The sequence below is a fragment of the Rattus norvegicus genome, chromosome 16 (assembly GCF_036323735.1).
Source record: "Rattus norvegicus strain BN/NHsdMcwi chromosome 16, GRCr8, whole genome shotgun sequence".
NCBI lineage: Eukaryota > Metazoa > Chordata > Mammalia > Rodentia > Muridae > Rattus > Rattus norvegicus.
In genome coordinates this window covers 84,377,605-84,404,256 of record NC_086034.1, presented here as the reverse complement: position 1 = coordinate 84,404,256, position 26,652 = coordinate 84,377,605, and the positions used below count along the sequence as shown (strand labels likewise).

At 49.1% G+C, this 26,652-nt stretch overlaps 1 protein-coding gene across 12 annotated transcripts in view; it reads left to right on the top strand.

The window, feature by feature from the left end:
- The window catches only part of Arhgef7 (Rho guanine nucleotide exchange factor 7), a 111,637-nt gene that overhangs the window by 80,503 nt on the left and 4,482 nt on the right, over positions 1 to 26,652 (top strand). For 5 of the 12 annotated variants that reach the window (NM_001113521.2, XM_008771380.3, XM_039094100.2 and 2 more), the window contains 10 exon segments: positions 3,919 to 4,057; positions 4,640 to 4,699; positions 5,262 to 5,408; positions 7,677 to 7,763; positions 10,695 to 10,773; positions 10,933 to 11,072; positions 13,652 to 13,876; positions 15,527 to 15,620; positions 18,321 to 18,410; positions 20,831 to 21,007. In NM_001113521.2, coding sequence (NP_001106993.2) covers positions 3,919 to 4,057; positions 4,640 to 4,699; positions 5,262 to 5,408; positions 7,677 to 7,763; positions 10,695 to 10,773; positions 10,933 to 11,072; positions 13,652 to 13,876; positions 15,527 to 15,620; positions 18,321 to 18,410; positions 20,831 to 21,007 — 1,238 coding nt within the window. 12 annotated transcript variants of the gene reach the window in all.

The following is a 26,652-nucleotide window of genomic DNA, read 5'->3' as shown; positions in this document are numbered from 1 at the left end:
GTAAGTTTGCTTTCCTCAAAATGAGTGCCCGAACATCAGTCACGAGCTGGTCCATGTGGTTGTGAAAGAAAAGGGTTCTGAGGAGGCTGTGTCTTAGTTAGGGTTTTACTGCTGTGAAGAGACACCACAGCAGCACCTCTTAGAAAGGAAAGCCTTTAACTGGGCTAGGTTACAGGTCAGAGACTCAGTCCGTTATCATCATGGTGGGAAGCATGGTGACACCCAGACAAGCTTGGTGCTGAAGAGGTAACTGTGAGTTCTATGTCTGGATCCTCAGGCATCAGGAGAGAGAGAGAATGACCCTGGGTCTGACCTGTACTTCTGAAACCTCAAAGCTCAGCTCCCCCTACCCCTACACACAGACTCCTCCAATAAAGACACCCCTCCCATAATGCTGCTCTCTATGATCCTGTGGGGATCATTTTCACTCGAGCCTTACAGGCTGGAAGGATGGCTCATTGGTTACTCCTGCTGGGCAGCATGGGAGCTTGAGTCTGGACCCAGAACCCACATTGGAAATGCGGAGCATGGTAACCTCTTCTCTGAGTGGCAGAGACAGGAGGAGTGCCAGAGCTTGCTGGCCGCTAGACTGGCGTTAGCTTAGATCTTGTGTCACAGGTTATGTCGGATAGAGCAGGACGCCCAATATCCTTCCCTCGCTGGTTCATGTGTGCCACAGCAGACATGCCTGTCTGTCTGTCTGTCTGTCTGTCTGACACACACACACACACACACACACACACACACACACACACACACACACACACACCAATACAAGGGGAAAAGGCAGAACAAAAGAGGATCCCTCTGAACTTTAGTCTGAGGCCTTTTCTTTGTTGAGAGCCTGGAGGGAGCTGACGTCTGCTTAGGGGAGTCCTGTAAGCCACGTTGAGGCTTCAGAGCATGGGACAGGGGTGAGAAGCAGCGCTTTGTAGGCAGAGTGCTCACCTGCACACTGTTAGCTTGAGCCTCTCGACCAGAAACAAAATCAGTGTGCAGGATTTCACTCGCTTTGTGTGTTGCCAGCCATATCTTTTGCTTTGGTAAAGAGATTGCTGGGTTGTTTCAGGTATTTTGGGAGACCCCTTACGATGTGTGCTGGGAGTTGAGAGCTGGCATTGTGTCAAGTGACTGAGCAAATGACAAGCAAACTCAGGAATGGTTTCTGATGCCAAAAGAGGCCCAGCACTCTTGATTAACACACCAGTTTTATTACTATTGAAGAAATTATGTGGTTTCATTTATAAACAGCAGTTCAGTATTATTCAGAGCTGTTAATGGAAAAGTATTCATCAGCATCAAGATACTTGTCCTTGTGCTTTTGACTTAAATGACTCTAGTATTTTCCTAACTGAGCACTGGCATGTAAAACTACTGAGACACAAGTAAATACCTTGGATGAGTCTACCCTGCCTGCCTGCCTAGAAGTGTTGCAATACCTAGAGGTGGAGTGGCCAGTCCCTGCTCATAGGATTGTGATAGCAATTGCAGACCGTGCATGCATTTGTCACCGAAGGGCAGACACCGAAGGGCAGACACAGTAAAGCTCCATTATTTTGTTGTCTGACTTTGGTAAGAAAAGTAAGTGGCCCCAGGCATTTTCTGCTCCTCGGTGTACTCAGGTTTTTGACCCTCTGTCTAACTCCTACAATTCTGGGTGGAGTCAGTAAACTTGGACCACTGTGCAGGGAAGCGGGCGTCACAGTCAGAGAGGAAGTAGAAGCCAGCACCTTGGCACACTGTGGTCCTTCTTTCTACCTGAGATTGGGCTGGGTCAGCCTCTCCCTCTCTTTAGCATGAAGCTTACACTTCAGATTGACTCATTGCAAGTTATGAAATTCTACAAAAACAGAACACAGATACTATGCTTGTGTCGGAGCTTAAGGGCAAGTGATATGTTCTGTTCCATCCCCCTCCACACAGATATACACAACACACACACACACACACACACACACACACACACACACACACACACACACACACATACACACACAGTGGAGAGAGTGCCTGGTCCTACAGGGTGGAGTGGGAACAGGAGTGGCAGGGTGGGCAGTCCTGGGCAGAGCCTGCCTAACTTCTGTGGGAAGCAGCAGAGCTGAGGACATGACCGTGTACAGTCCATTCATCTCCACTCTGCTATTACCCCAGGGACTATTTGAGTTCTGTCTGAAAGGCAAGCACTTCTTAAAATAACTCAGGGGAAGGACTCAGATGAGGTATTACGTGGGGAGTGTCCGGGCTGCCTGCTCAACGTGGCATGTTTAAATGTGGAGTGAGAACTTTAGAGCCCGCTCTGAAAGCCAGGAGCAGCTTGGTGTGTGGTTCTGAGCCATAGAGAGGAGCATCCTTCCGAGCCAGCAGATACAGCAGGATGTGGTGTTTGTGTGCCCTTCTGAGGTCCCTGAGCTGTGAGGGTTTCCCCTCAGCCTCCCACAGATCCCGTCCCTCTCCTGAGGCGTAAGTTGGTGGTTTGAGCCATGAGTTCTTTGTGCCTGGTCACTTCCTAAAGCAGCTTCCTCTACTGAGATGCTAGGCTGCCAGTCTCGGCTGCTTTCCTAGATCTGATACCCATTGTGCTGCCACACCGTGCCTGCTCAGTAGAGTCTGTTTTCATGCCTGAGCCTAGTTTTTGAGTTTCTAAAAAAGGTTGTTTATTCAAGTCTGAAAGCTTTGCTTTTGCAAGTCGGGTGTAGTTTATTGATGGGAAGTTTTGCTTAGAATATGCGAGCCCTGGGTTTGGTTTGGTTCTGCATTCTTAGGTGTCAGAAGTGCTGTACCCCTGAGGATGGATCTCCCTACGTGTGTAGTCAGCGCGTGTAAGAGTCCACCCATGGGACCTTTCCTTTCTTGTACGGACAGTAGGCATGGCCTTGGGGGCCAGCCGTTCTGTATGGATTTTATAAGTTATTCTGTTAGAACATATTTTCCACTGGTTTGTTACTTTCGCTTTCCTGGCACCAGAACACTGTGTGCAGATCCCAGGCAGTTACTTTGGCTCTTTTAAATTTCATCTCATTCTTAGGAGTTCTGAGCCGGGGTACTGTGAGTTCCCTGCAGTGACCAGGTTGTGACGTTTCAGTAAACCTGGAATAACGTAATGGCTGGGTACGTGTCTCCCTTGAAAGGGAGAGCCTCTATTAGGCTGTGCCCCACCAGCTGCTCATTCAGAGGAAGTTGGTAAATAGGTATTTATCTCAGTCATCCCACAGTGCTTTAAGATGACTGGATGGGGATGGAGAGAACGGTCTTAGTAAGACTCAAAACCTAAAACAAACCCAATTGTGAGCTCTGAGAAAACATGTCGTCAGTCAAGGGTTCAGCAAAAATGAAGGATGCTGGGAAATGGTTATCAGTTGAAACTTGTTGTAGAAAGCATCAGCTGAATCCTGAAGATGGCTGTGAAAAGGGAGCAGAATGTTGAAGACTTACTAATGCTCCACATGTTGGGCATGTGCATTGTGTGCGGAGCAGACGGTGTGGTGCTGCGACGTGGCTTCCCCATGCCAGAGCCTGTGTGCCTAGCCCTGTCGTACTGTGCTGCTCTGTGTGTGCTGCTGCTGCTCCCAGAGAACGTGTCAGTTCACCAGCTCTCACACATGCTTCACGTTGGGGTGTGGCGACCCTCACACAGGTCTCTGTGGCTCAGGGACAGTTTATTGCAGCTCTTACCAGCTTGCTCTCTGGAGACCTCTGAGTTTGTGATGGTCTCCATGAAGCTGGCATGCCCAGGGTAAAGATGTGCCTTGAGGGGAGAGTGATTTTGATACTTTTCACATTGTATGGTAACCAGCACATCTGGCTGTAGCCATTACAGCAGGCCATTTTATCTTAGAGGAAATTGGCTGTGAAGCAGAGCTCTGCTCTGTGTTCCTAACTGGAGCCTCTTCTCTCTCCCTCCTTGCCCCTGCTGCCCAGTGAGGACCTGGGAGAGTTCATGGAGACAAAAGGTGCCAGCAGCCCTGGGATCCTGGTGCTGACTACCGGCCTGAGCAAGCCCTTCATGCGCCTGGACAAGTACCCCACACTGCTGAAGGAGCTGGAGAGACACATGGAGGTTCAGCTGCTCTCTGATCTGACCCCTTATGTCTGTGAAACCACCCTAGAGCTTGTCCAGAGTTCATAATGCGGTGTTTCAGGGGGACTTTGTTAAGCATGGAGATTTTCTCCTCCAGCCCTAGGAGTAAGATCTGTCTTTTTACTTTCTCGTGTAAAGGCTCCAGAAAGCTGCAGAGCGTAGTTTTCAAATAGAGCTGGGTGTCCTCGCAGCATTTAGTTACAGGCAGTAGGGCTGAATGCTGAGTGACACGGGAGGCACTGATTGTGTGTGGGCTAAGAGCATGCACGTCTGCTGCTGCTTTTCCTGGGTGTCTGCAGACGCCTTCATGCTGTTTCTCAGCTCCGCCTTGTAGGGCAGGGCTGTCAGAGATGGAAGCACTGTGGGGCCATGTCCTCGGGAGGCTCCTACCAAACAGCGTGGCTCGCTGACCCTTCTTGGAAGTTCTGTTTTAAATTAATTTCCCTCCAGTCTTTTAGGCACCGTAATCCTTTAAAAGATAAACAGGCCTCACACCGAGAAACAAAATGTCTGTGGGGTGTTTTCGATGTGAGAGTTAATCCTATCTTTCTTTATCCAAAGGATTATCATCCTGATAGACAAGATATTCAGAAATCTATGACTGCCTTCAAAAACCTTTCAGTAAGTGGTTAAGCGTATGACTTTCTCTGACCTTCTCATGATGAATGCATATTGGGTTAGCACCCAACTGGAAGGATGCACAGTAACGAGTGAGTTGTGAGTTAAGCGCAGTGTTTACTGAGATATGAGGACATGCATAGCAACGTTCAAGCAGGAACCTCTCCCACTCGAGTGCACTGCGGGCCCCAGAGCCAGAACTGAGGACACAGTGCAGTTCGTGCTGCAGATGTGTGAACCCATTTGACTCCTTGCCTCCAAGTCCAGGGTGCTTCAGTCATCCAGGACACCAGTCGTGCTGTCCTTCCTCTCTGCTGGCAGTTCCTGATGGAACCAGAGCAGGTGCTCTCCTGCTTTACTGTGTGTTGCTTGTCCCGAGCCTAACAGAAAGGCCTGTAAAGCCTAAGGAGCCAGAGCAGGAGTACGTGTCGCTCCCTTGGCCTGACTTTAATTAGCAGACATTCAGCTGGTGCAGAACAATACAATTGTATAAGCAGAAGCAGGGTGGTGAAAACAAGGTTCTGGAAGCTTCTATCTCTGAACACTTGTGTTCTGTGTCCCACAGGCCCAGTGTCAAGAAGTACGAAAAAGGAAAGAGCTGGAGCTGCAGATCCTGACAGAGCCCATCAGGAGCTGGGAGGGGGATGACATAAAGACGTTGGGCAGTGTTACATACATGTCCCAAGTCACAATTCAGTGTGCAGGAAGCGAGGTATGGAGGCCCGCCTTCAGTCCAGGTCTAGAGGAGTGTCGTGCGGCTGTGTATATAGGAGCCTGTCACTTGTGCTCCACTTTTTATCCCTGACAAACATGGAACTTGTGGTATGGGTAGAAAGTTCACAGCACATGGGCCAGTTGCCAGTCCCATGCCCCAGGATCAGCTTGTTCCAAAGCTGTGTGAACTGAGAGCGTGTTCACCCAAGACCGGAAGAGACTGGTATGTTTCTCATTGTGTCCAGGTGTCTTATACAGACACTGGCATGGCCCTGGCTCAGGCTTTTCCTATCAGAAAAGCTTGTGTGTATTCTGGTGTCTATTAATGGGGATCACTGCTTTGTTGCTGGTTTGTTAAGTGACATCCCTCTTCACCAAATGTTAGCTTTTAATGGTTGAAGAAGAAACAGAATTTGCTCAGAGTCCTCTCCCCAACCCCCCACTACATTATAGTGTGGGCACTGGAAGAAATTGTCCCATTCTGTTATCACACTGACCTGAAACACTACAACCTTTCAGAACGTGTTCCTTAATCAAATGATTCTATGTGTGTGGGTGTTTTATCTGCATGCATGTTTTTGTACAAGGTGCATGCAGTGCCCACAGAGACCAGGAGAGGATGTCTGGGCCCCTGGAAATGCAGTTACAGGCAGTTGTGAGCTGCTGTGTGGTCCTGGGAATTAGACTTGGGACCTCTGGGAGATCAGTCAGTGCTCTTAACCACAGAGCCATTGCAGCCCCTTAATAAGTGACTCTTAAGTTTTGTATTAGATCACTGTGCGACGCTTCCCAAGTGCTGAGTCTCCATAGCAGTGGTGGGCGTCTCTCCAAAGAGAGTCCGAGCTGCCATGCCTGTGTGCCTCCAAGAGAGCACAGCAGGTTTCAGCAGCTTCTTAGGATCCACACCTTCCTCATCCCGGCTAGCCTCTGAGTGAATGTGGTGTTGTGAAGAGCGTGCGTGGGAATCTGAAGGTAGTGGTTCATGCTGATGGACGCCTGCCTCTGTCCTTCAGAGTCTCTGGACTCCGCCTCTTAGATCTCTGTGTTCGCTTTGACTTGGTTACTTTGAGGCAAATGTTTTTTTTTTTTGTTTTTTTTTTTTTATTAAAGTCTTTTTTTTTTAAAGATTTATTTATTTTATGTATATGAGTACACTATATCTGCCTTCAGACACACCAGAAGAGGGCATTGGATCCCATTACAGATTGCGAGCCACCATGCGGTTGCTGGGAATTGAACTCAGGACCTCTGTAAGAGCATTCAGTGCTCTTAACCATTGAGCCTTCTCTCCAGCCCAAAGCAAATGGTGTTTTTTTTTAATGTACAAGAAATATTTTAGGGCTGGAGAGATGGCTTAGCCGTTAAAGGCTAGGCTCACAACCAAAAATATAAGAAATATTTTAATGTAAGCTAAAGAAGGTTTATTAGATAGATGAGAACAACATTTAGTTAACATTTTGTCCTACTTTCCTTGTAGCTTGAAGAATCCACCTGTCTGCATCCCTCATTAACATTTTCTAAGTTCTTTCTTCTGGGTCACGTACAGTTACCAAGTAGTAGTCACAGATTCTCCACATAGGGACGGAGAGAATGCTCAGTGGGTAGAACACTGGCTGTTCTTCCCAAGGACCTGAGCTTGACAATCAGCACACACATGGCAGCTCACGCCATCTATAACTCTAGTTCCAGGGCATGAGTCCCACACTTTCTCATGGTATGTTTGGGCTCTGTTCACATGTGGTGGACAGACATACATGCAGGAAGACATTCAAACATATAAGCAATACAAAGAAATATACCCTGAACTTTTACATTCCCTGCCTCCCTCCCTCTATCCCTCTCTTCCTAGAGAGTCTCTGGTACATAGCTCTTACTGTGTTAGCCCTCGATATATAGAACACAGGCATGGACAGACAATCTGCCTACCTTGATTAAAGGCTTGCGACATGATATCTGGCTAAATAACCCTTTAGAAAAGAAAACTTACAAAGAGCTCGTGAGCTCAGGACTCTTGAATCATTGAGTACTTTGTGTTTTGTAAAAGTCTAGTAATTTGTGGTTATTTCCAGTTATGGTTCTATGACTGCTAAGGTTCAGTGTGGACTGTATGCCAGTGTTTAATGTGGACTTGGTTATATTCCCCAGTCATTTAGTACTGCCGATATAGTTTGCTAGAAATCTCAAATAGAAAATAGGGTCAGAGGTCCCATGGGGTCTCTATAAAGATTTGTGCACACATTTGTGAACAGATTCTTTTTACTATTAGGAGAAGAATGAGAGGTACCTCCTGCTCTTCCCAAACCTTCTGCTCATGTTGTCTGCCAGTCCCAGGATGAGCGGTTTCATCTATCAGGTAAACACAGCTAAATTGAGTTTAGCTTTTGTCTGTGGTGGATGGTGAGGGTTGTTTTCAGGATGCTTTGAATGTATGTATTAATATTGGACTCACCTGCTCATGTGCTGTATGTGGCTCCCGTGTCATGGCTGTGAGCTCTTCTCTGTGTGTTCACTTCTTTTGATGTGACTGGAGAGAAGTGAGCAACCCATGCCCATCTCTCATTGACTGCGTTGTCCCCTGCAAAGCACATTGCTTCCCTGGGCTTTCATGTTCTGTTTTGCCCAAGGTAGGTTCAGCTAGGTGCTGTGGGCTAAGATCTTCTGTAAGAGGCAGAACTTTACAGAACCTGATTGTTTGACCTGTTAGTAAACTTTGGTTTACTGTCTTGGTTTGTCACCGTTTCTTGAAGAACGTTTGAGAGTTGGTTGTGGGAGAGAGTGTGAGGGACTCTTCTGTTAGTCCCCACCAGTAGGGACTGATGGTGGGGCATTGGGTAGGGTCTGGGAGATGCTCTCAGGGAGCCTCTCAGGGACTGGCCAGCCTCCACATACGGCTCTAGGGGAAGCTGCTGCTTACTTGCACCTGGCTCTTCTCTGATGTGTGTTTTGCTTTGTCCTGTGTAGAGCCCTTAGTGGAAAGTAGAGGCTTGGTCTGCCCCTAGGAGGGCTGGTCACTGCAGTTGTCCCAAGGGAACCTTATAGATAGATGACAGAGCAAACATGCATGGGAAGATTCAGAAGCCCGAGGCTTCCATTGGTGAGGTCTTCTGGGCGGCTGAGCTGCCAGAGTGGCAGCCTAGTGTTGAGAGGTGCCTGTTCCTGGCTCCATTCCGTACCCCAGAGCCTCAACCTAGGCTGGTACTTGTGTCTGCTGTTGCTGCCGTGTGCCCTGGAGACATCATCTCTGTACCAGGGCCGTCTTGTTCCCGTGGTGCTCATCACCTCCAGTGCTAGTTTCTGTCTGTGGAGGGCGCACTTACTGCTAAGCTGTGTGCACACAGCCCCAGCCCGGGAGGGCTGCACAGCAAGAATCCTCTGCTGGCTCTGAGGACGCCTGCTGCAGCAGTGGGACCACAGTGCCAAAGCTGAAGATAAACTGCTCCAGGGAGAGCACACACTCTGCTCGCTGTGGGACTTCTGGGAGCTTAGCGTCTTCCTCCTCCTTCTCTTCCTCCTCCTCTTCCTCCTCCTCCTCCTCCTCCTCCTCCTCTTCCTCCTCTTCCTCCTCTTCCTCCTCCTCTTCCTCCTCCTCCTCTTCCTCTTCTTCCTCCACCTCCTCCTCCTCTTTTTCTTCTTTTTGTTGTTTTGTTTTTTTGACTTTTTTCAGTTAAGCAAGAAGTTTATTGACTCCCTCCCTCCCTCCCTCCCTCCCTCCCTCCCTCCCTCCCTCCCTCCCTCCCTCCCTCCCTCCCTTCCTTGAAACAGGGCTTCTCTGTAGACCAGGCTCTCCTGGAATTCACAGAGATCCTCCTGCCTCTGCCTCTTGAGTGCTGAGTTTGAAGGTATGCGCCACCATGTCTGACAAGAATAGTTTACTAAATGTACACCATAATACTGGACATCCAAAGGAAAAAAGGAATTGTGACACCAGTCTGTCCTTGGAAAGCTCTTTATAAAATAACAAAATAAAAGTTCAAAATTTGAAGGCAAGCAGTGAAGTGGTACAACGTTTTTGGCTAACTAGACAAAGTATTATCAGCTAAATTTTAAGCTGATGGGTCCTGAGTGAGGAAGAAGGGTGGTGAACAGGGGATTTCAGAACACTGAGATAACAGGGTCCGCTGGATTCAGCCATAGCTTTTTCACTTACTACTAGCATTTCAGCATCAGAGCTTAGCTTCTTATCCTCAGCTACAGGCATGCGAGCGTGTGAGGCAGTCTGCCAGGCTTCCAGCCTGGCCCGCTGTTTGGACTGGGTGACTTGTTTTGTTGTTTGTTTTTGCCTGGAGTGGGGCACATGATGGGGAAAGCATTGTGAGCAGTTGTGCTGGTTGGCTTTGGACTGCTGTCTGTCTACACGTCATAAGCAAAGAACCGTGAGGAGTTGGGTTTGTTTGACTCCCATGTGTAGGTCACAGTCCATCCCTGGGGAAAGTACAGGACAAGCAGGAGCAGGCAGAGGGGAATAGGAAGGAATGCTGCTTGCCGATTGCTGCCTTCCTCAGACTGCCCTGAGGTGGCACTTTGCATGGTGGGCTGGGACTCCAGCATCAGTCACTAATCAAAAGTGCCTGGGCAAGTTTGTCTGTGGCCACTCGGAGGCTGGAGGTTTTCTCCTGCTGGTGTCTTTAGCTGTGTCATGTGGACAAAAATTCATCAGCATGCGTACTGTCTCCTGCCTGCTGGTAAAGCCCGTCCTTTGCCTCGGCTGTTTCCTGGTCCCCAAACACCCATAGCCTGTAAAGATGAGGTCCTTGGCCAGCAGCTGTCACCATTTATGTGGCCCAGGGAAAGCTGTTTTCTGTTGGGTTTTACTGTTTAAATGTTACTGTTGTTCTCAGCTGATGTGTTTTGCTTTGTTGTGAATTCCTCCTATTTTACAGACAGATTGACTGCCACTTGGGCACTCTGTGGCATCCGTCTGACATCACAGTGTATTTTCTGTTTGACGGAGTTCTACACACTGGTCTCAGTGTGTGCTCTTGTCTCAGTTTCTCATCAGTTGGGTCTTCCACCCCCTAACCCTGCCTTTTTCTGTAAGGCAGTGAGCTCTTTCTCATGCCTTTTAAGCAGCCACTGTGCACCCTGGCTGTGTCTTCTGTCTTCTCCTAGAACCACCCACTGGATCAAGGCCCTGCTTTGCTTCAGTTTGGGTTCTTGATCTGGTTTGATTGTTGTTTAAGGTGGTTGCTCTTTTGCACACTTAATTCTGCTGCTGTGTGTAAAGTCATTTAGTATGTGTGGCACCTTCTTTATTAGGAAAACATTGTTTTGGGGTCTTTTGTAGGGAAAGCTGCCAACAACAGGAATGACAATCACAAAACTCGAGGACAGTGAGAACCATAGGAATGCATTTGAGATATCAGGTAATACGTTTACACTTGGACCAGCGCCATGTCGTGGGAGGAGAGGCAGCCTGTCCTCGGGTAGAGCCATATGTGTTTCCGAGGTCGTGTGAGGTGGCTTTGGATTCTGGGTGTGTACACATTCTTGTGTGCACTCACTGTGTCTCTGCTCCTCTCTAGGGAGCATGATCGAGCGCATCCTGGTGTCCTGCAACAACCAACAGGACTTGCACGAATGGGTGGAGCATCTGCAGAGGCAGACGAAGGTCACGTCTGTGAGCAACCCCACCATCAAGCCCCACTCGGTGCCATCGCACACAGTAAGGCTCTCACAGTCATGGCCTGTGCTGGGACTGTCAGTGGATACAGGAGTTAAACCCTTGCCTCCTGCCCCTGTAGGTGTCATCACAGAGCAAACTGCCCCAGACACTTTGTGTCTGCTCTCAATCTTAGTGATGCTTTGAGCTACTTCAGAGGGTTCCCATTGACCCCTAGAAGCCACCAGCCCTGTCAGTGAATTTTTCTCTCTGAGAACTTTAAACTCTACATATGTCATTCATAAACAGAAAAAGCAAGAGAGAAGTGTAAAGGCTATTGAAATGGTGTCCGACACAGTTCCCAATTTACTTTTAAGAAGTGATGGGTCTCGTCTGGAACCATAGCAAAAGGTTACTGCATCTCTTGTTACTGTAGTGCTGGGGTTATTGAAGTTACAGAAACACATCTAGTCTGTTTCACAGAAAGGTATATCTGTTAAGTCTCGCTAAGTGACTGACAGGACAGGTAAATGTGTTTCATGTTTTGCACACCAATGCAGCAGGATTTGTATAACCACATGACTTCATAGTTGTGATCTCAAAGGAACTTCTCCTTTTTCTTGCAATTAATGTAAGAACACTCTAAATCTCTACACGTCTGAAGGATTAGAGGTAGAAATGGTCTAGTAAAGATGTAATGTTTATCCATTTAAAAAAAAAAACAAAAAAAAAAAACAAAAAAAAAAACAAAAAAAAAGAAGTGATGGGTCTTAAGTGGTAGATTCTTCCTTAGCACGGAGTTGGAAACCCAGGACCCACAGCATAAACCGAGTACACTGGCACATACCTGTGCTCCCAGCACGTGGGAGATGGGCAGGAGAGTTTGAAGTTCAGGGTTATCTGTGGCTATATGTTGGGTCTAGCCTGGGCTGTGTGAGAAGCTGACTTTAAGCAGAACAGAGCACTGTTTATTTCTCACCTGTGAGAACTCAGGGCACTTTGGTTTCTTAGAGACATAGGTTTCAACAGGTTAGCGTTGGTGTGGGAACTCCAGTTGTGCTCGAGAAGTTAGTATTATTTTAAAACTTAACCATTTTCACATAAAGACTTAGACCTTTAGAAGTAAACTTTGATGACAGTTTGTGGCTATAGATTTTCCTCATGTGCCTTCTTCATGTGCCTCTTGGGATACTTTCTGTTGTGGAGGTCACTTTTCCCGTCTGTGCTGTCATGGCAAGGGTCACCATAGTTACTCAGCAGCACACCTCTACCATGCAGTTCTCTGTCCACTCTGCCTCACACGGCGTGGGTCCAGTTTTCTGGTCTTGCTGTGCTGTCTTCACAGTTGGAGCTTCAGATGCCTTGCAGTCTTGCACTGTTGCCCACCACCTCAGTCTACATGGCTGTGTGCCATAATTTCTGCTTACTCCAGAGGGTCCTGGAGACCTGGGCTGTGGCTCAGTGGTAGAGCATTTGCGTGATGTGCAAGGTACTGGGGTTGATCTATGTGCCACCAAAGTAATAAAAAGGAAAACCTAGCTTCTGTGGAACTGAGTTTCTCCCAGGGACACAGGCTGCCTCATATGTGCAGAACAATCTGAAGGTAGGCTCCCTCACCTGTCACAGAGACTGCTGCGTACGTGGGCTGCCATCTCTGTAGTGGGACCCTGCCTGCCAGGGACAGCCGTGCAGTCCCCCTGTTAGTGTGAGAAGCCCTGCTGATCCCTGGAATTCCTCGGTGGCTTATATGTTCTTTCTGCCTGGGACCCAGTTCTGTCCCACATCAATTAACTCTCATTTTAGTATTGGCATAGCTCTTATTTTTCAAGGAAGGAGAACCAAGCCAGTGTTTAATCATTACCAGATAACTGCTACAAGGGTTGCGGGACACAGCTTTCTCACGTGTAGGCTGCTTGGTTTGAGGAAGTTTATTCTGTAGTCTAGTGTTTTGCAGTATACCACGAGCCGGCCACTAGTGGGTGAGCGGGAGCTTTGAGCCCTGGTTTCGGCTGTGTGGTGCCTACCAACCACCCCAGTCCCAGGCTGGTGCTCGCCACCGAGGAGCTCATCCGAATCATCAGCGTTTTCATTTCGTTGTCAGTGTGATCCGTTTGGATTTCTAGAATACAACCCTTCTTAGTGACATCCCCCACTGAAGAATCAGATCTCAGATTACTCTGTTCTACTGAACAGGCTGAGGTTTTAAGATAAACATATCTTGATTTCAGATGTTAACATCTTCCCATAAAGGCCAAGTGCTTTATACTCCTAGCGTCACACAGCTCTGGCAACTGGGTTTGCCCACGCAGGAAGGGCGTAGATGGGTGGGATAGGCCTGGCTGTAGCAGCCTGAGGGAGGTTTCTCCTCCCCCCTCTGACAAGGGACAGTTCGTGTGAACAGGTGGAAGTGTATGTCCAGGGAGCATGCCCCATCTCAGTCACTTTAGTCCAGTCGGGGACCACTGGTGGCTTTTTAAGGTTTGTTTTTGTTTTGTTTTTTGGTGAACCTCTGCAGAGTTGAGTCTCCATCCCTTGGAGCGTGGCACAGTGAGCGAGCGAGAGGGAAGCCGTGTGGTCAGGGCCTTCCGTCTCTGCGGCCTTACCCATCTCATGCTCTCTGCTCTTGCTTTTGTGCCTGGCAGCTTCCTTCCCATCCTCTCACTCCATCCAGCAAACACGCGGACAGCAAGCCTGTGGCACTGACGCCTGCGTACCACACACTCCCCCACCCCTCTCACCATGGCACCCCACATACCACCATCAGCTGGGGACCCCTGGAGCCTCCGAAGACCCCCAAGCCTTGGAGCCTGAGTTGCCTGCGGCCTGCCCCTCCCCTCCGGCCCTCAGCTGCTCTCTGCTACAAGGAGGTGAGGTCCTGCAGCACGCAGACTGCCAGCACAGTGAGCACGCCTTGACGTCGGGAGTGTGAGGGTCTGCACGTAGCCCAGTAGTCAATGTGGTGGCTTCAGAAGTGCGAGTCTTGTATTTCTGTTTATGGTTGAAATCCCACCCTGCCGCATGACGTCTTCAGAACCAACAGGGTCTGCCCTTACTCTGTGTCATCCCCTTCTGCTGCAAGGACCAGGTGTCACCTTTAAACATAATGGAGTGAGCATGCACCCCTCCAGTCCTCTGTGCACTCTGCCCTCACTTAACGAGTGGTACCAGGAGGCTCTGAGCCTGAGGTGCTCCTGAACATGCAGGCTGCGAGGGCCTCACCTTTCCTGCATGTCCTTCTGCTGTGCCCCAGATCTGCCCCGCAGCCCTGAGGCTGTTGGAAGTAAAGAGCAGGCTCCCTAGTGAAAAGGCAGTCCCTGAAGGCAGTGCCTCCTCGGCCTGTGGGGAGGTGCAGCAGCTTTCCTCAGTCCGCTCCTGCTCTCCTGCATGAGTGCAGCCACAGTGCGCTGTATCTTCACTAAGTCTCACCTAACCCTGCTTCCACCCGAGGCGCTCGGCATTGCTCAGTGTGAGAAGCCAGGTTACGGTTGATGTACGCTTGAACGTGGTGGCCGGGACACACACTGAGAAAGAGTGGATGGAGCAGGGTCCCTTGGGTAGGTGCTCCTGGGTTTCAGGGGTGTTTTGTCCAGCCCACAGTACAATGTTTTTGAGCTGATTTCTGCTCAAGGTTCTCTATAGCACAGGAAGTTTGAGGCCAGCATGGAACACAGGAAAGAGCTTTCAGAAACCAAGTCCAGCATTTTGATCCCATCTTTCTCCAAGATCCTTCCCACCTCCCTACCTAACCAACTTCATCTTCTTTTTCTCTCACTCTCAAACAAAAACACAAAAGTCAGAACAAACAAAAACCAGTAAGACAAATAAAAAACAAGCATACATTTAAAGACAACAAAATACAGAGCCCATTTGTGCTGGCCAACTCCTTCTTTACTTCTATCACCCTTGATGCGGAGACAGGAGGATCTCTGAGCTAGCTGTGGAAGTGCCTCACCCCCTGTAATAACAGCTGTGTGCAGGCAGGTTCCTGTGCCTGCTGCATGCAGCGTGCTGTGTGCATACTCCATTGTTACCTTCAAGGAAGAGGCCGAGATGGTTGCTGGCCACCGTCTCTACTTGCTCAGAGCTGGGACATGGGCCTGCACAGAGTAGCCTGCAAGCCCTGTCTAGGAGTCTGCATAGCCCTAGGTTCCCTACCTGCTCCCTTTGCTTTTAGCTTTGGGGATGTGTACTTTGCTGAAGGAATCTTTACTTCTCCTTCCTTTAAATTAAACTAATTTCCCTTCCCCCATACCCCAGAATGGACAGCCTCTGCCCTGGCTATGCGGAGCGTGTGAGCTTCTCAGCACAGACCTTATTGCCGTGTATGCTCGTGGGGTCTAGTTTTGTTAGCAAGGCCTGTTGGTGAGGGATGGTGGAATGCTTGGCTCTTGGCTTATATTCGTGTTGGCATTGGCAGAGAACCACGGAAGAGCTGGTGATTGGGGTGAGAGGTGTGTGGTGGCCGGCTGGCGTTGTCACCCAGTCTGTCAGACTTTTCTTCATTGGTGTCTCCTTAGGATCTCAGCAGGAGTCCCAAGACCATGAAAAAGCTGCTGCCAAAACGCAAGCCCGAGCGCAAGCCTTCAGACGAGGAGTTCGCTGTGCGCAAGAGTGAGTGCCCACCTCACCGAGGGGTGTGGTTTCCTGTTGCCTTCACTCCACCCAGCAGACCTATGACCTGAGTCAGACCCAGACTCCTCACTTGCACTTGGCTTGTGTGTTAGGAGAGCTGAGGGCTGGGCTCAGGTGTGCCTGGTGGTCTGATAGAACAAGCATTTACCATGTGCCTTCCACAGGACTGGCCGATGGGTACTGGAACCCAAATGTTGGCCAGACCTTCAGAACTGGCAGACGTTAATGCTGCTTTGTGTCCAACTGTGAGACCAAGTTCATAGCACTGGTCTTTGGCTGGGCATGTTTACCCCAGGAGTCGGAGCAATGTGTAAAAGCATTGCTCCAGGTGCCTGGGTCCCTGGGTCCCTGAGAGGAGGCCGCTATGGAGCAGCCTGGTCAGGGCTGACACTGGTAGCAGTAGCACCCCCTCCTAGACACGGTGGTCATTTGTTGAGGGGGCCTCAGCTGTCTTAATGGGTGCGGGGTGGGCCTGAACTGGGGAGACATAAGCCAGGAGGCAGGGTTGAGTGGTACGAGGCCTGTGGTTCTGATGAGAGACGTCTGCACCAGCTGAAAGCTGTGTGTACTCAGAGCTCACAGGAGAGGCAGTCTAGTACTGCATCCTTACCCAGAAGTCCCAGCAGGTTAGGGATGAGAGATTGCGAGACCAAGGGCAAGGGATGAGGAGAAGTGTTATGTTACAGACCCCACTCAGCAGCGGGGGCCAGACAGGCAGACGCTCAGCAGACCTGATCTCTCCAAGGCTTCTGTAATTGGATGACTTGTGTTAGCTTGGAAGGCGAGGCCATTATATGTCCATGAGGGTCCACCCTGAGAGCAGTAGAGCATCTGCAGTGTGAGGAGAGCAGCTGGCATCCTGTGGACACAGCGAGCTTGCACTGTGCTGCTGGCTTCATGGCTCTCCCTACCCTGTGTGGTACACACGTGCTCACCCCGGTGTGAGGAGAGCAGCTGCTTAGGCACCAGACAGAGCACCCCGAGTGAAGGTAGCTGCCGCTGCCCAGAGGGGCGAAGCCTTTCTCGCAGTCTCCTGCCATCTGAAGAAGCCACATGCTGTGGGACCTGCCTAATGACTGGTTACAGGTGGTGAGCTGGGTGCTCTCAGGGCTGCAGTCCTCTGTCCTGAAGTACATACTTGGTTTGCCTTGTATACATTTACTGTCTTAAAATACTGCTGAGAGTGGACATGGTGGTGCCTGCCGTTAGTCCCAGCACCCCAGAGGCTGAGGCAGACATCTCTAAGGGAAGAGGCCGGCCTGGCTACATAGCAAGTTCTAGTAATATCAAGGCTACATAGTGAGACCTTGTGTGAAATAAATACATCATAAAAGTGACTGAGGCATAATTATTTATAGCTGTGAGAAGAGCAGCCTTCTATTCTCTCATGGTTTCAGAATAGGTGGCCTTAAAACAGAAAAGAAAAAATACAGCTAAGTAACTTCAGGCAGAACCAGAAGAGGATATAGAAAGTATCTTTATAATGTGATATAGAAAGTATAGAAGACTATAGAAGTAGAGAATATAGACAGTATCTTTATAACGTGATATAGAAAGTATAGAAGACTATAGAAGTAGAGAATATATACAGCATCTTTATAATATAATATAGAAAGTATAGAAGACTATAGAAGTAGAGCATATAGACAGCATCTTTATAATGTGATATAGAAAGTATAGAAGACTATAGAAGTAGAGCATATAGACAGCATCTTTATAATATAATATAGAAAGTATAGAAGATTATAGAAGTAGAGAATATAGAAAGTATCTTTATAATGTAATATAGAAAGTATAGAAGACTATAGAAGTAGAGAATATAGAAAGTATCTTTATTTTTTTTAAAGATTTTATTTATTATATATGAGTACATTGTCACTGTCTTCAGACACACCAGAATAGGGTATCAGATCCCATTACAGATGGTTGTGAGCCACCATGTGGTTGCTGGGATTTGAACTCAGGACCTCTGGAAGAGCAGTCAGTGCTCTTAACCGCTGAGCCATCCCTCCATCCCGACAGTATCTTTATAATGTATAGAAAGTATAGAAGACTATAGAAGTAGCTCATTTCCACATGTCACAGGGGCTGAGGGCTGTGAGTTGTCCCACTGCCTGACCCTTTTTCTGGCCTTTGCCTAGAGATGAACCCTGTACCCAGCTGGCTGGGCAGCATTTAAGGCAGAGCTCTGAAGCACTGTGTGCTTGGCCTGGTAAATATGTTACGTTAGTGTCTAAGAATCCCTGAGTCAGGGTTCGCCCCTTTAAGGCTGTGATCGGGCGCCTTTCCAGAAGTCTTCTGCTGTGGCCCACAGCTCTCCCACCATACCTTGTCAAGGCCCAGTCTGTGACACTTGGGGCACTGAGCTGAGTCTCACTCATTTCCTGTTCTTGTGAGACTTGATGTCCTTTTACGGCTCCTGTCTCCTGTAGGTGGCGTATTCTAGTCTTGTGCTGTCTGGTGTGTGGGTTGAGACTGGGGCACTTAGGACTTTACATTATGACGCTAACCCTTCGTCGTGTGCAAATTTCAAACCTTAAAAGCTCTTGAATGTACCTATTTATAACTATTTAGAGAACCTAAATATTAGTCCACCAGAAGGGAAGAGTGGCATCTAACCTGTTCTGCGTAGCTCTGTTGTGTATGCTGAGTGGTGATGGGCTCATGTGTTTTCAACAGGCACAGCCGCTCTGGAGGAAGACGCTCAGATCCTGAAGGTTATTGAAGCTTACTGCACAAGTGCAAAGACGAGGCAGACCCTGAACTCAAGTGAGTGTCAGTTCACTCTGTGTGGGCACAGATTACAAGCAGCTGCTCCTCAGGGGGAGGTTTCTGGAGCTTAGCGAGTAGTATAGCGGTGTGTCCTGGTACTGCGCGAGGGCCAGCATCCCCCATGAAGCTGTAACTGTGCAGCTGCATGCAGAAGGCAGTGGAGGGTCTTTATCTTTGCTGTTTTTGATGTTACTGGGACTCCCCCCCCCCCTTTTTAAAAATCATCTAAAATTTAAATCTAGATCCATCTTTCTACCATATTTGAATTTATTTTGTTTTTAATATTCATTAATAAACAATGATAGTTTCTTTGGTGGATGCCAGGTAAATTCTCTTAACTCCTCACAGGTGGAGTCTGCATCGTAGCAGCCAGGAGCACCGCCTGACTCAGGCCATTGCCTTTTGACCTGCAGGCAGGGGCTCTGCAGTCCTCCCCTGTTTGTTTTGGAGGTGGCATAGAAACTGGCTGCTGTGGATCTCCTACCCGGTCTCCTCCTCCACCCCAGTTTTTGGAGAGATACCTCCACATTTTAACAACACTTTCAGGGTGATGGATGGCTCAGCTCACATCCTGCCCGTCTTAACAGACAGGCCAGGTGGGAGGGACTCCCAGCCACTTGAGCCTACAGCTTAGCCAGCAGGTTTCAAACGCAGGCTCAGCTCCAGGCGGCATTTACAGGTGGCAGGGCCTCTGCTTCCACTCGTCACATCTGCAGCTCTGCACTGCCTTCTGCTTATGGAGCTAAGGGCCAGTGAAGTCTGCTTTTGTCCCTACCATGTCTAAGGACTAAGGAAGAATGGGCTGTAACTGATGAGAGGAGTAGGAGAGACAGGGGAAGGAAGCCTGGGTACCTGAGCAAGCTGTGCAATACACACACACACACAGAGTAATGGTTGAAGAGTGATTCATAAGTACAACTTTGGATGATTAAATGTGATGCATTCTGATAGGTTGTAGCCATAGCCAGCACTTTCATGGATTTTAGATGTGTGGTTTAATTAGTCATCTCACTTCAGTGCTTGAAGGGAAATGAGAATCCCCAGCTTATAGTCCCAGGTGACCTTGGCTGCTCTGTGAACTCCCGCATGTGACAGACACAGGCCATCATTCCCTCTGGGTGAAAAGCAGTGCCCTGGGGTGAGCTGTGGTGCAGGACTAGGGTGGCCTGTAGTCTTTGCAGAGCCTTTGTTCCTCGCCTGGCCCATGCTTTCTCCTCCTTTCCTTCCGTGCAGAAAGCACGTCAGCGTGCCGAGTGTTGCATTCAGTTGATGCTCTATGTCCCAGCTGGCCTCGTGGGGCCTCGGAGCTTACGGCCATACATAGCTTTCTCTTAGCTCTGAGAAACGGGACAGACGCACAGTTTGTGCTATACAGGTGATGCAGTTGATGCGGGCGTTTGGAAATGGGTTCGTAGTGAGCACATTTCTACATAAATGCCTGGCAAAATGTTTTGAGAATGCTGTTATATTGTTACCTAAAGCTTCACTCTGTCCAGTACCTGTTTGGATGCCAACAGAACTTTGCAAGCTAAGCACAGTTGGCATTGTTTTCTGTCTCAGAGGAGGAGTGGCCTTCACAGACGTGGAACACAGTCTTCTTTGGTTGCTGAGGCTTTACCTGTGGTTTCTCCCCACAGGAGCCCCACACAGCCTTGCATGCCTTCCTAGCCACTGGCTGGCTCACGCTCACATTGCTAACTATGCATGCAGCTCCTTCTGCCCCATTCCCTTGCCCCTGCCTCCTGTCACCTCCCTTTCCACACAGTGGCATTGCCAGTCTGTACTCACTCTCTGATGGTAAAGGTTCCACATCCGGGGAGGTGACATAGGAACACACCCTTCCAGGGCTGGTTGGGGGTGGGGAGCCCGGGACCACTCTGTCCCTCTCTCCACACGCAGACTTTGAGGCCACACGGTAAGTTTAGGACCTGCCACTGGGTGTTATCCTGGCAGAGACGTAACTGAAGAAGTGAGACAAAATAGGAGATGGTGTTAAAGCAACATGAATAGTATCTTTTTACAAATTGTGTCCCAAATAAACTGTCATTAGAACTGGTTAATTGCCAAGGGTCTATAGAATCATGCTTTGGCCATGAGTGAATGTGTAGATTTTTTAGCTGAGATGTACAGGTATCCAGGTCTCCAGGTATCTTCAGAGGTAGCTATTTGAAGCAGGACAGTGACTTTTGGGCTTAGAAAGAATTGGGTTTATTCTGAGGGTTGTGCTAAGTTCATTAGGAAAGCCCAGCAATAAGTAAGGAGAAGCAGACATGTTGCCATTTTTTAACAATATTTTCTCTTTCCCTTCTCTTCCCATCACCTTTTGCTTTTGTTCCATGTTTTGGTTGTGGCTCTCCTGTCCGTCCCTCCTCACCCCTGCCCTCTGCCTGTCGCACCTGTCACTTCACCCGTCTTAGCATGGCAAGGCACTGACCTGATGCATAATCACGTCTTGGCTGATGACGACCAATCAAGTCTAGACTCCTTGGGTCGTCGCAGTAGCCTTTCTCGTTTGGAGCCCTCAGACCTCTCGGAAGACTCTGAGTATGACAGTCTATGGACAGCCCATAGTTACAGAATGGGTTCTGCATCCCGTAAGAGCTGCTGCTCATCTATCTCTCACCAGAACTAACGCACTGAGCCTTTCTAACAATGCTTGTACTGCAGCCTGCTTTTCTTAGACGTTTCTTGCTGTTCCTTGTCTCTCTTATGTGATATTTAACAACTCTGGAGAGTGTCTTGGTATTTCCCATTGTACCTAGTGGAGGCTTAATTGCCAATCTAAGAATGAATTTAAACTGTTGCCCGTTGGAGGGAGGTGGTGAGTCCAGTGAGTACCTGACGGGCTTTTCCCAGCAGGGAGCGTTTTTTACAAGCTCTGTGTAGCAGCTGTTTCACGTCCTTTTGGATAGAGCCGTATGGACACTTTTCTATTTTATGCAGCCGCATAGGTTTGCGTCCAAGTGCCACAGCGGAGAAGACTAGCCTTACACACAGGGATCTAATTTTTTTTTAATGTACAATGCACTTGACCAAGTAGCTGTGGAGAGATTGGGAGGACTGTCTGTGACTGAAGCACCAAGTCAGCTGACAGCTGCTCTGGTGCTGGTGCAGAAGACCGCATGGACTCTGTGCCGGGCAAATGCACACCGGGGCTGGTTCCACTGGGTGTTGAGAGCAGTCTGGAGTCTGTCTCCACCCACTGCTCTGTGCCTTTCCTGTGTGTGGCATGGCTGTGAGGTGAGAACTCTCACTGTGAAGGCTTAGACATTTACCGTTGCACCACACTTCCCTGAACCACAGTGATGACTGGTGGGAGGTACCACCAGGCATTCACAGCGATGTTTGATTGAGTGCTTGGCTTGGCTGCAGCCTGGCTGCCTCACATCCGCCCTGTGCTGTGAGAGCCATGAGCACCTGTGTCTTTGAACACCAGTTGCGGTGAAGCTATCCCTGCAGCCCTGTACTCAGCACAGCACTGTCTGGAAGACTGAGCATGCTCCCTGGGGTTTGTTGTAAGGAGTTTTGCTGGCCCTGAGAAGAACTGAATGCGAGGTTGCATCAGTTAGAGCAGACAAGCACAGCTGGCTGCTTGGGGGCAGCATGCCCTGCACACTGTGGTGTTACAATGTAACCTTAGGGTTGTACTTTAAGTGTTAGTGGACACCTGCCTTAGGAACGGTGCCAGGTGTCCATAGGGAATAATGCTCTTTCCATCCTTCAGGGTGTGGAGCTCTGGTGGCCATGACCTCTGACCCCTGGCCCTTGTCAAACTAGTGGATACAGTGTTTTGACCCCTTTGCTCCCTCTCCTGGGAGGTCCTGCTGCTGCTAGTAGAGGAGCATGTGCATGGAGGGAGGGTTGGCCTGGAACTTCTGGGGCAGCACAGCTGCTCTCACCCGTCTGTCTGTTCCCAGTGGCTGTGGAGTGGCTTTGCCCTTGAAGAGTTTGTATTTTTATAAGAAAGTCAAGGAGCAAGCCTTTAAAACTTGCACCCAGTATTAATTTCCAGTAGGAATAAGGTTGTATGGATTCAGCCAAATAGCAAATGGGACCTTTGAAGAACAAAACAAAACATGAATCACCTGTATTTTGTTCAGTCTCCTGCAGTGACAGAGGCAGCTCTGTTGTCCCACCCCAAGTGGTGGCTGTCTTTGCTGACTCTGCCTCAGGCTTCTTGCTCCTGCCTCACTTTAGTGTGGGTTGCCTGTCGTACGCTGTGCGGCCAACAGCGAGGCAGGACTGCTGGACTGGGGTTTTCTCTTGACACTTAAGTCACATGGCACTGCCGTCTCAAGAACGCTGCTGTCGGCGTTGCTGAGCTGGTCCTGACACTTTGCCCTTGCTCTCGGTTACCAGTCAGAGCTGTTTGGGTGGCAATTTCTGTTGAGGCCAACGCTGTGAAACAACAGCTCAACCTTTTTGCCCTTGTTTTGGATGTCTGACGTTAGTTCTTTGACCTGGTTAGGACTTTGTCAGTGCCACAGGCACAGGAGATGGTCCTCATGTGGCAGAGGGGACACAGCATTGGAGGGGCCGTCGTTCCTATATTTGTGGGATGTAGTTGTGCTGATAGCACTTAACAGTTGTGCCGCTCTGTTGTGCAGCCTGTGCTCAGTGAGTGCTAAGCGGAAGGATGCAGACTGATGGAGAAGGTAGGTCCAAGCCATCCTGGGCCTTCTGTAGGTGGCCCGACAGTGTTCCTGTCTCACTGGTACTCGCCAGAAGTCTTTATTAAGCTACACTAACTCTGTGTTTGGCATAAAATTGCCAAAACACAATAATATGTATATAGTGGTATAAGATCTTGGGGAAATTATATATTGTGCTCTTTATCTGTGAATGGGAAAAGCCATTTTAGTACAAGACTCCCATTTGAAAGCTCACGTGGATGTATATCTGAATGTTGCATTGTATTGTACAGTATGCTTACTTACTGTCTGTGGTTGCATATGGCAATGAAGTGTCTGTTTTATATTTAAAAGACATCTGTTCTGTACAGTTGAAATAAATTTTGCATTTGCTAGCCCTTGACTTTTAATATTTGTTACATGGGGGAGGGCATAGCATAGTTTGAAGCCAAGTGTCCCATGGCCAATTCTCTGAGGCTGGCATGGTCCACTGGCAAGCATCTGTTTGCCATGATAGAGGCCTGGCACTCTCTTAGGTGGGATGTATGCTAAATAGTACAAGGCAGCAGGGTCTCTATGTAGTCCCAGCTGCCTGGAACTCACAGAGCACTGCCCACTTCTTCCCTGGAAGGGAGGATGGAAGGTGTGTGTCCCTAGGCCTAGCTGCTTTTTTCCTGTTTCCCTGTTACTGAAAAGCTTGTCCTCAGAAGCAGCATCCCCTTGTCACAGGTGAAAAGAAACTCAGCTTCTAAGTCCTTCATTGGGACCAGGGTCAGAATTTCCCTTCTGTTTTGCAAAGCACGTGCCTAATTCAGAAGAGAAAGTCCTTCCTGGTGACAGCCCTTCCTTTTTCTAGGGCGGAAAATCCAATCCAAATCCCAGAGCCATAGACAGTGTAGCCTGTGAAACTTGGATGCTCCTGAAGAGCTCTCTAAGTGCAGGGCTTAGTTTCGTCCTGAGAGTAGCATCAGCAGTGTATAAATGGTAATGTAGGAGCGTGTCACAGTGTGTCAGGCCACTGGCCAGATGGGCTGACGCTCTTTTGTGACAGACTTAGTTACTGCTTTGGGTACAGACAAACACACATGTGTGTGCCCACATACTTACGTACACAGGGTATGAGGAGTTGGGCAGTGGACTTGGTTATTGCTGGTCCCAGGCCGAGGGAGGAGCCCGGGAGAGCCTTGGCTATGGCAGCCTATGCAGATCTGTGTTTCTCAGCTGAGACCCACAGCCTGGTGGCCTTCAACAATGCCGGGCAGGGTTCCCGGACGGCTAGTGTTTGGCTCGTGTTTCTGTTGCTGTGGACATGTCCTCTGTCGTGAATCACATCTGTGAGTGGGTGGGTGTTACCATAGGAGCTAGAGCCTGCGGGCATCCCCAGCCCGCCGGTGACCCCAAAGAATGACCTTGTAAATTGTCACGCAGGACTTGAGGTTGGTAAGACACATCTGTAGGTTTGTTTGTTCTTGGAGAGTATGCATGAGAAGTGCCAGGTTGGGGCTGACTGTAAACTGGACTCTGTCTTACTCACGTGTCTCCACTTGCACACGGAGGTCATATGGTGGGTGTGGGCAGACTGATAGCTTTTGTAGGGGTTGTGGGGCCACCTGGCACTTCTCATGCTGTTACCCATGGAAACCACAGTTGCTATTCATCCTAAGGTTTAAGAAGTCCACTGTTTAGATGAGGGGCTTTGGATGGACTGAATTATAATAAAAGGGGTACGTCTATGTTGCCTTCCCCAAGCCTGTAGTGTTCTAGAAGTGGGCTATGAACATCCAGGGGAGGCTGCATGCAGTCTTGCAGGAAAGCAGCAGCAGATCTTGACTCCATCGCCCCAGGGACCACAGTGTGAGGAAGACAGTTCCCTACTGTGCAGTGTGCTAACATATTTAAGCTCCCATGATGGGACTTTATGTAAAGTACTAGAATATTCTCTGGTTCTGTGGTTACATGACGTTTTCCCTCAACCTAGGTATTCAAGAAAACAGTTCTATGATACCACTAAGCATAGTAATATTTCAGTTAGAGTGTTAAGTATGTGTGTTAGAAACTATTGTTCTTAAAATAGTAACTTACAAACCCAGCCTTGCTGTCCTTCGTTGTTTGGTTGAAAGGCAACTACACATTAAAGTACAGTCATTTTAGAAATGCACGTTGTGTTGAAAGGTGGGTGGCTTGTAGTGGCCTGGCAGGTGTCTGCCATCAGACCCGTAAGCCACCATCAGCTCCAACAGCAGTTCCCTCTGCCCGTCTCAGCTGGGACAACCCAGAGCTCAGTCCCACCATACACTTCGATTGGATTCTTGGGTGCCCTTTGCACACAACACAGTAGTTTCACATCCAGGACCCTGTCACGTGTTTTCCACTGACAACTGGGGCCATACAGTTTAGTTCCTCAAATCCAGACTCTGTCCCTCTCAGAACAGCTCTGTCGAGAAGGTTGCCCCTTTGGTTCCAAGTTTTGACTAGCTGCTTGATGGTTAACTAGAGGACAGCCTTCAGCAAAGTGTCCGTGCTGAGTCTGGGGCCCCACTCGTCAGTTACCTAGTCTGAAGCATTAATGCTAGAAGCAGATTTTCAAGGGAGAAAAGTCTGAAAGAGCCGAGGGGAAGTACACGGGACCATGCTGGTCTGGTAAGGACACGAGGCCTCACTGGGCCTCACCTGCTGGTCCTTCTCAAGCCCATAGTAAGTTTAATGTGACAGAAGTTAGTCACCAAGACTTTTTAATTTGGGGCTAACACAGACATCAGCAGTCAGCCTGAGCAGAGCACTTGGCTGCTGAATAGCTGTGGGAAGCCTGGAGAGCCAACCCAAGTGCTGTCCCCTGGTCCCACCTCCTCACCCAGGAGCTGGGGTCCGTAGCTCAAACACTCAGTCTTTGGGATCCTCATGTTTGGGCACTTTCAGCACTGACTTCCCCTAAAGACACCGCCCCCATGTTGGAGGCACACACAGACCCACGTGGTGCTTTCTCTGTGTTTCCCTGTGTGACCTGTGTGTCTGTCAGTGCCCAACAGGAGAGGAGCTTCAGAGTGGGCTCCTGCTAACTCAGGGAGGCTGTCCAGAAAGGACATCTGCTGTCAGCTGCACCCTGCTGAGGCAGGGGTTTGATATTGTCAGCATGCTGGGGGTTTTAAAGCATGTTCTTCCCTAGGACTTGAGACAGAGAGAAGATAGGTGGTTTGTCCTCACTAGAGCGCGTAGCTGCAGCCCTTCCCGACTGGGATCCCATTGTGTGGGTCAGTCTTTCACAAGGAATAGACCCCGAGCAAATTAGGATGTTGACAACTTTCTGCCTACTCACATGGGATTCAAGTCAGGAGTGCCTCACCATATACAGACCCCTCCTTTTACTGGCAAAGTTGTGAACTCCCCAAGGTATTTCCAGACTGTCATTCTGGGCTTGATTGAGCTCTTTTCGGTGCACAGCTTGCAGACACTCAGAGGACGACCTGGGGAGATGTACCTGAGGCCAGTCTTCCAGGCCCCATAGTTGCCCCAGGGGACAGCTATCCATCCCTACATGCCAGGGACTTATCATAAGCTTAGGCAGCAGGGGCTCAACCTCAGTTCATTCAGAGAAGCACAGGCTTGGGTTA